The sequence below is a fragment of the Verticillium alfalfae genome, genomic scaffold (assembly GCF_000150825.1).
Source record: "Verticillium alfalfae VaMs.102 supercont1.4 genomic scaffold, whole genome shotgun sequence".
Classification (NCBI taxonomy): domain Eukaryota; kingdom Fungi; phylum Ascomycota; class Sordariomycetes; order Glomerellales; family Plectosphaerellaceae; genus Verticillium; species Verticillium alfalfae.
Window position 1 is genome coordinate 806,593 of NW_003315035.1, and position 7,947 is coordinate 814,539.

A 7,947-nucleotide genomic window follows, 5' to 3' on the forward strand; every position below is an offset into this window, starting at 1 on the left:
GCGTCAGTTTCGTCCCCGAGTGAGACAGAGAGATAGAGAGAGTGTGTGACGCGGGAAGGGCAGTACCTTGCTCGTCTATGGCTTCTGGCTGGGAAGAGTCTGAGTCCGAGTCGGCGGGGTAGTGGAATGTCTTTCGGAGACGGGCGGATGCGCCTCTTGTCGCCATGGTGCTAGGGGGGAATGCCAAACAATAGTAACTCAGTATCTTTCTGATCACTGAACGGACGAAGGGAACTCAAGTTGGCCACGAGTTACGGCGTAGAGCTAGGTTGTTGGACAGAAGTCGTGGCTCTCATCGAGTACTCACAGCCTTATGACGAAACAGCAGGCGACATCTTGTGTCTGATTGGTTGAAGCTTGACAAGGCTTCGACTTGTGATGTGGCCCCACTTCGACACCCCGGTCAACTTTTCTGTCTCGCCTTTCGAGCGCATCGTCTGATCAGAGGGACCCGAGACCGACGACACTGAATGCCACCAGCGAGTCACCCATGTCTTCACACGCCGCCATGATCAGCAGGCTCGCCAGCAGACGCGCCTTGCAGCCGCTGCGCGTCTTGCCGACCACCACAGCCAATGTTGCCAAGTGCACGAGAACGCCTCTTCAGCAAAGATGGATGACAGCTGCGCCGAAGCCTGGTCAAGGACCCTTGATGGAGCGCCGTGCCGACCGTGAGCTTCCAGGTACATCCTACTCTGCCATATGCATGGTTTATCTGTGACAATAGCTGACGGCCATGGCCTAGACCTTGCCTCGACGACCTTCCGCTGGTCCCGCTCCTTCCCCATCTTTGTCGTCATTGTCGCCGTCTCGTCGCTCGCCATCTTCAACTACCAAAAGTCTTCTTCGCCCGTCGTATCCTCGACGCTCTACGCCCTACGTGTCTCTCCCAAGGCCCGTGAGCTACTGGGAGATGAGGTCTATTTCAAGCACCAAATCCCCTGGATCAGCGGCGAGATGAACCAGCTGCACGGACGCATCGACATTGCGTTCAGTGTTAAGGGCTCTCGCAGCGAGGCAGTCATGCGCTTCGCGAGCTACCGTCTCTCGCACAAGGGCATGTTTGAGACAACCGAGTGGAGCCTGGAGATGCCGGACGGGCGCAAGATTGATCTGCTCGACGGCACGGATCCGTTCAAGGGCATCGTCGGCGGAAACGACCTGGACGACTACGACGAGGAGGCCGCCTCGGCGGCGACCAGGGGCTTCAGGCAACAGCCGAAGCTCAAGTAGATGTACAACTAGGACGTGGCTTGAGAGGTTTTTTGAACAGAAAGTCGTTTGGGATATGGGTTCTTCTTGAGACAAAGAGCCTTTTATTCTGGCGTGAGGGCCCGCAGAACGCCTCAATGATATGCATAGATGTACAACAGTGTGTATAGTACAATTTCAAAGAAAAAAGGACAACCCCGGGGATCAACAACTCGTCTCGTACATCGCTTTCAGCCCACTGTCATCACCGTCACTGCTACTTACCAGCAGCAGTTCATGTTCACAATAGATCGGGTCGTGACCTCCTCTCCTCCTTCATGACAAGATGCCTCTCCCGCGCCTCCTGCAGCTTGACCTCGGCATCGACGTTCTCCTCCAGCAGCGCCGACAGCGTGGCCTCGCGGTGGGGCTGCGTGGGCGCCTTTCTCTTGACAGCGTCCTGTAGCTTGACGACGCAGCCCTTGGGGCCGGCCACGGGGCCGCTGACGACGACGATGCCAAGCTCGTTATCGACCGACAGCACGGTCAGGTTCTGCACCGTCGTCTGCTGGTTGCCCATGCGTCCCGGCATCTTCTTGCCGGGCAGCACCCTGGAGCCGGAACCCTGCGAGGGGCCGGCGGTACCCATGGTCCTGTGGTTCTTGGAGTTTCCGTGGGAGGCCGGCTGACCGGCGAAGCCGTGCCTCTTCATGCCACCGGCGAAGCCCTGGCCGCGGCTGTTGGAGCGGACGTCGACGTACTGGCCCTTCTGGAACCAGTCAGGCCGCAGCTGGGCGCCGACGGGCAGCAGGCCGTCCTCGCCCTTGACGCGAAACTCGGCAATGTGGCGCTTGGGGAAGACACCGCGGGCCTCGAAGTAGCCGAGCAGCGGGCGCGTGACGTTGCGCGGCTCCTTCTGGCCGAGGCCGACCTGGACGGCCCAGTAGCCGTGGGTGGCGCGCGTGCGTGAGGCGAGCACCTGCACCTGGTCGAGCTGCAGCACGGTGGCGGGCACGCGCTTCTTGCCGACAAAGACGGACGTCATGCCCTTTTTGATGGCGAGGACGCCGGTGCGCAGGGGCGTCGTGAGCTCCTTGCGGGCGAGGGCGGCGGCTGGGCCAGCGGTCGGGACGGGCAGGCCGGCAGACGGCTGGTTGAAGCGGGTAGGCTTGGAGCGGTGGGGGAGGGTCGACCAGCCGGCCGTGATGCCGCGCTGGCTGGTTCTCGGGAGGAGGAGGCGAGAGGGGAGGGAGAGCGACGGCTGGGCGGGCAGGCGCAGGGCCTGGAGGCAGGATGGCGGGAGTCGAGGCGCCATCGTGCCGTTTTCTGAGATGTGAAGTCGTAGGTCGTCGAGGGAAGGAGAAGTATGGTTGGGGGCCTGTGTCGAGGGCCTCAATTGGGGCGATGGAGCTGTCGGGGGGTGATCGTTGGCGATGGAGTTTCAACGACGACGACTTGTCTGACCCAAGGCCAATGGAAATTTTAGCGACTCTGACTGAGGTTGAGCTCAGCGCTTCCTCGACATGGTCAGTGCGTTTCTGTGTCGCGTTAAGCGCGTTGGCGCCGGTGGAGTCAACTCACCTCCTCCAACAGCTGGGAGTAGCAGCCATATTGACATTGTCCTTGAGCACTTCACATGGCCCAGGAGAAAATCTTCCATTGCCTATATTTACTTGGGTATCTTTCGAATGTCTCTGTATCAATATGAGGAATCTATCTGAGGCAAGTCGATCGATATGGGCTTCCCTGACTTGCGGCGTCAACAGCCAGAGGCATGATGCCAAAGCAGCCAGAGTTTCAGTTTCCCATGGTCACTTCCAAGTCGAAGGCATGCCACGAGCTGTTATGAACGGAGGTGATTGTGGTTACAAGCTTTTGCGGCAGACTTGCCGAAGCGACGCTTGACAATGCCCTGGGCTGCCCCAGCCACTGGAAGCACTTCTGAACCAAAGTACGATTTTTTAAACCGAGCCTTGCTCTGGCACAATGTCTATTTCATGCAACTAGCATGCACAAAATATAGAGGAGGCCCAGCGTCCTCCATAGCACCACGCCGAAGCTGCTACAAGCTACACATGGTTTCCTGCCTATGCGAGGCGGCCGCGTGATCGTTGCTCTTCAAGAGGTTTCTGACACGAGGGCAGCAATTGTTTTTTTTATCGCTCTATTTGTTGATCTCATCTTGTGCGTTTCCGTGCTGCAAAGACGATCACCGCTTCCCAGCCTGTCATCACGAAGACCGGAGACATTGCACGGTGCAAGGGCTGATGCTGCGATTAGGCATGGCCAGAGCAATGGCGAACCAGGGTCCAGACATCAGACGCCATGGGCCGATGCGAAACATAGTCGCCGAACACCTGAAGAATTGGGGTTACTTTATTAGACTTGATTGCACTGTCTAGGCTCCTACCGCATCGATCACCCGGCCAGGCTTCTTAGCATTGCCCAGCACAATGAACCGAAGCCCTCGCCGCAGGCCAGCAGCGCGATCAACTGTTGCACGCAGTAAAGTGGTCGAGGGCCCTCTGCGCGATGGTCTGGTCGGCCAGGCTCCCCTTGACATTCCTCTCGCCCTTGACGGCCGCGGCGACGGTCTTGAAGAGGTCGCTGTCCTTGTTGGCGAGGTCAGGGTTGGCGGCGACGGTCTGGCGCCAGTCGATGCGCTCGCTGCTGGCCTTTGCATACGCGCTGTTGCGCTGGATGATCTTCCACTGCACCTCCCTGATCTTCCTGAGGCGGTCGAGCATGTTGCCCTCGCCCCGGGCCAGCGAGTAGTGCTTGATGCTGCCGAGCGTCTCCATGACGTTGGCCCGCTTGCGCCCGATCGAGAAGTTGTTCGACGCCGCTTTCTCGTAGTTCTTGTTGGAGATCTTGGCGAGGTCGTTGAAGAGGCCGACGGCCGTCTTGCGGCCCTTGACGAGGCGCTCGATCTGGTCGGGCTCGCTCACCTTGCCCATGCGCCTGAGGGCGTCGACAATAGCGGCGATGTCGCCTGGGAAGAAGGCGAAGCCGGACGAGATCTCGTAGTACCTGGGCTCGCTCGTCGGCTTGCCCGTCTCGTAGTAGTTGACAAACTCGTTGAAGTTGCAGCGGCCGTCTTTGCCGGTGCCCTTACACCGCTGAGCGATGGTGTTCTTGCCCTGGCCGTTGACCTCGACGTCGAGATCGTAGGTGACGTAGTAGTGAAGAACCCGGGCTGCTTCCAAGGCCGAGATCTCGGCCACGCAGGTTTGGAAGGCGGCCAGCAGACCTAGGATAGTAGGGAAGAGTCTCATGACGATGGAGAGAGGTGTTGAGCGAGACGTGATACAAGCAAAATGCTCGACAGAGGTTCGAGAAGTGTTTCTGAGACAGAATCAAGAGAGAGCAAACAAGCAAGGATATGATGTGCTCGGCTGTGGTCATAGAAGAGGGAGAATAGGAGCCCCGAACCACTTGACCCGGGGCCGGATGGAAACAAGGACGGTGCCTTGACCAGACATGGCCAAATAAAATGGTTCAGCAGCGATGTCTAGCCCTTCTCAGCTCGGTCCTTACTGACACCAAGTCCCTGTAGATGTCGACCTCCACAGGGATGCGTTCGGGGTGATCAGGGAGGGGGGTGCAAATGTGCGGTGCCCCTGTCACCGGCAGAAAGATCCATGCATCTTCATGAGGCGCCAAGCGGGGCTGGGCTCCAAGGATGAGGTGTGGAGGATTGAGATGCCAAGAATGCCATAAGACCAGGGTGGTATCGTTGTAGCAGAGAGCTTATGTCGGATCTCAATCGACTACGGACTACGGATCGTATGTTCTGTTTTCAAACGATGACCATGTCAGCAGGCGAGCGAAAATTTCAATGCCCCTCGTTCGGCCCTTGGCAGTTCATCCTTCCCGTGCCTGCATGGTCTCTCTCCTCTGAGTAAGGGAGAGCTCACTCCGGCTGTTGTGCTCTTTTGTTGTTTTCCTTGGCGGTGTTGCCACTCGATCGAGTGGGACACTGTGATATTTGGTCACCTCGGTACAATATATCACATGGAGTATGGTCGTGTTGAGGTCAGACTTTTCACGGTTCACTTGGCATAATTTAGGGAGCAAGACACTCGCCACTATCCAGGAGGCTTGCGGGACGACATACAAATATTGATCTGGGCCAAGAAGTTATTCCCTTCGATCCCAGCTAGAATTTCAGTCGTTGGGTGTTGGTTCTGGTCACATGTGATATGAGGGGAAACACCAGTTGAATGTAGCACTCAATGAAGAAAAGAAGTGATGTTCGAGGCTCGTCATCTGACGTGAACTACCGAGAAACAAAGATAGACCAGATGCCATACTCAAACATATTCTATCGGCTGAACATAGACTTGGTCTCCAGTATCCTAATTCATGGGCCATATTCTAGACTTAGATCATCATCCAGTCAGGGCGTTCTCAGACCTACCTAAGCATACCGGCAAAGGTCAAGCTTGGGGGGCCTCTTCTGAGCGCTAGACGCGATGCCGGCCATCTTGCTGGCCTGGGGACTGATGCGCGCAATCTGCTCAGCGCTCATGTCACGCCTCAACTTGGCCGCCTTGCCGACGTTGGTGGCGCTACGAAGATTGGTGCCGCTCATGATGAGACCAAAGATGAGGAGCGGAATGGTCGTGGGATCGCTCACGGCTGTGTAGAGGCCGAGCCCAGTGTTTCCGGCCTCGGAGAGGGCCACAAGCGTGCGGCCGAGGAGACGCAGGCCCGTTGACGCGGCACCGGCCGCGACGCCGCCGAAGCCACCGAGTACGAGGAGCACGGCCGAGAGGAGATTCGTAATCAGGGCGATTTTGTTGGCCTCCTCAATGTCTTTGCCCATCTCGACGACGGTTTCCATGTGCTCGAGACCCGAGTACATCATGAAGATGGGCAGGACAAGGGCATCGATGAGGTCGAAGGAGTCCTCGTCGTACTCATCGGCTGTCACGGACAGCTCATACTCGGCAAGGATACTCTCAATGTTGACGTTCTTCAGGGTCGAGCTGATCTCCGTCTTGGGATTAAAGACGTCCTCAACAGTGAAGCCGGTGCCGATGGTAGGGGCATTGTGCCACCAGTGCTCGCCCTGGCAATCGCCCTTCATGGCTTCGTACGACGTGTCGCCGCCGGGTCGGCTGCCGAAGCACATCTCAATGGCGAGCCTTGATTTGAGGTGGGGACGGTGCTCTGGGTAATAGATGTCTTCCTCACCGACGCCGACGACGGTCGAGATCTCGTTGACAAAGTCCTTCTTGGTCTCGTCGCTCTTGTAGTCCCAGAAGATAGATTCCATATGGTACCTCGAGGGATCCATACCGCGCTGCGAGTAGTCGGGAGGGCAGGGCATCTTCTTCTTGCGCCACTCCCAGCCCGGGTGTCCGGACCATTTGATGTCACAGTCATTGATGCAGTTATGGCAGTTGTGGCGGTTGAGGGCCTCGCATCCAGGACAGCAAGGGAACTTGGAGAAGATCTCGCAGTTGAAGTAGTCGTTGCCCTCGTCCATCATGAGCTGCCAGAGAGCCTCGTGACGGTTCGTGAAGATGTGATCGGCGTACAAGCCGAAATACTTGTCGTAGCCGTCGCCGAGGATCTCCTCGAAGCGCTTCTTGACCTCCTTGAGCATGCTATGCAGCACGGGGATCAGGTACTTGCCCACGCAGTGGGGTGGTATCTCGTTCCTAAAGTCGAGGTTGTAGATGTTGTCCATTGTCGTTGGCGAGTACGGACACGGTTCGAGCGACTTGTCGTCGTTGGGATCCGGCTCGTAGTCGCTGTCCTCGCCATCATCCTCACCACGCTCGCCCTCGCCCTGGAGATCGACAGCCCAGTCAGAAGTGCCTCCCATGTTGAGAGACTCGTAGTAGCTGATGCGTCGGCTCTTGGTCGCCTCCGTCATGTAGGCCACCCACTCGACGCGTTCGTAGACGAGGTAATCCGAGTCCGTTTCGGCGTCATACCACGACTTGATGGCACCGCCCTTCTTAATAATCTCATCAATCTCGAAATTGGAAATGTAGCCGCCCTCACCGGTGCAACGACCCTTCTTGGCAGGCGACTGGTTGCGAGCACCCAGGAATGTACACTGCGGCCCGCGGCAACCCGCGTCGGACATCTTGAAGGAACGACCGTAGCTTGTGACACCGACGACAATCTTGTGTGTCGGCACGCCAGCCTTGGTGATCATGACGAGGCTGTCCTGGGTCGTTGTCGAGTTGACATGCGAGCGTAGACACGTGCCAGAGTCACAGCCCGGCATCGCCCATTTGTTGCCGACGTCCCACTGTCCGTGGAAGTCGTATGTCATGTAGACAATGTAGTCAAGCACCTCAGCCATCTTCTCAATGGGAAAGCTGCGGAGATACCAGTATGAAGACGCTGCGGCGATAGAAAGCGTCATGTCTGAGGGCAACTTGGAGCGAACGAGCTTGAGGAACTGGTAATAGTTCTCGCCATCCTCCGCCTGACCGGGAGGTGAGCCTTCAATATCGGTGGCCCCGGGGTACTCCCAGTCAAAGTCGAGGCCCGAGAGGCCGTTGTCTTTGGCAAATTTGACCACACGGTCAGAAAAGGCCTCCCGATTCCCAGGGCTGACAGCCTGACGGAACAGGCCGGCACCGGGCCCTTCATTGGAAAAGGCCCAGCCGCCAAAGGCGAGGATCTTCTTGGGATAGTCCTTGGCCGCCACAAAGAGATCCCATTGCTTCTTCTGGTCATCAGGGATGACGACTTGCATGCTGGATGAGATCTCGGCAAATGCGAAGGAAT

At 57.5% G+C, this 7,947-nt stretch overlaps 4 protein-coding genes across 4 annotated transcripts in view; 1 reads left to right on the forward strand and 3 right to left on the reverse strand.

The window, feature by feature from the left end:
* Positions 1 to 508: 508 nt before the first annotated feature.
* On the forward strand, positions 509 to 1,233 carry VDBG_03668 (cytochrome oxidase assembly; the record flags this gene model as incomplete). Its single annotated transcript, XM_003005669.1, has 2 exons — positions 509 to 671; positions 746 to 1,233. 2 exons carry the CDS (start codon positions 509 to 511, stop codon positions 1,231 to 1,233), a joined length of 651 nt encoding a protein of 216 aa, XP_003005715.1.
* Positions 1,234 to 1,492: 259 nt separating this feature from the next.
* On the reverse strand, positions 1,493 to 2,506 carry VDBG_03669 (mitochondrial 54S ribosomal protein YmL9; the record flags this gene model as incomplete). The annotated part of the gene is made up of 1 exon (XM_003005670.1): positions 1,493 to 2,506. One exon carries the CDS (start codon positions 2,504 to 2,506, stop codon positions 1,493 to 1,495), a length of 1,014 nt encoding a protein of 337 aa, XP_003005716.1.
* Positions 2,507 to 3,680: 1,174 nt separating this feature from the next.
* VDBG_03670 (predicted protein) lies at positions 3,681 to 4,466 on the reverse strand (the record flags this gene model as incomplete). The annotated part of the gene is made up of 1 exon (XM_003005671.1): positions 3,681 to 4,466. One exon carries the CDS (start codon positions 4,464 to 4,466, stop codon positions 3,681 to 3,683), a length of 786 nt encoding a protein of 261 aa, XP_003005717.1.
* Positions 4,467 to 5,611: 1,145 nt separating this feature from the next.
* The window catches only part of VDBG_03671 (killer toxin subunits alpha/beta), a gene marked incomplete at both ends in the record, with an annotated part of 4,020 nt that continues 1,684 nt past the window's right edge, over positions 5,612 to 7,947 (reverse strand). The window contains one exon of the mRNA XM_003005672.1: positions 5,612 to 7,888. Within this exon, the coding sequence (XP_003005718.1) occupies positions 5,612 to 7,888 (2,277 nt within the window). The remainder of the gene's footprint in view (positions 7,889 to 7,947) is intronic.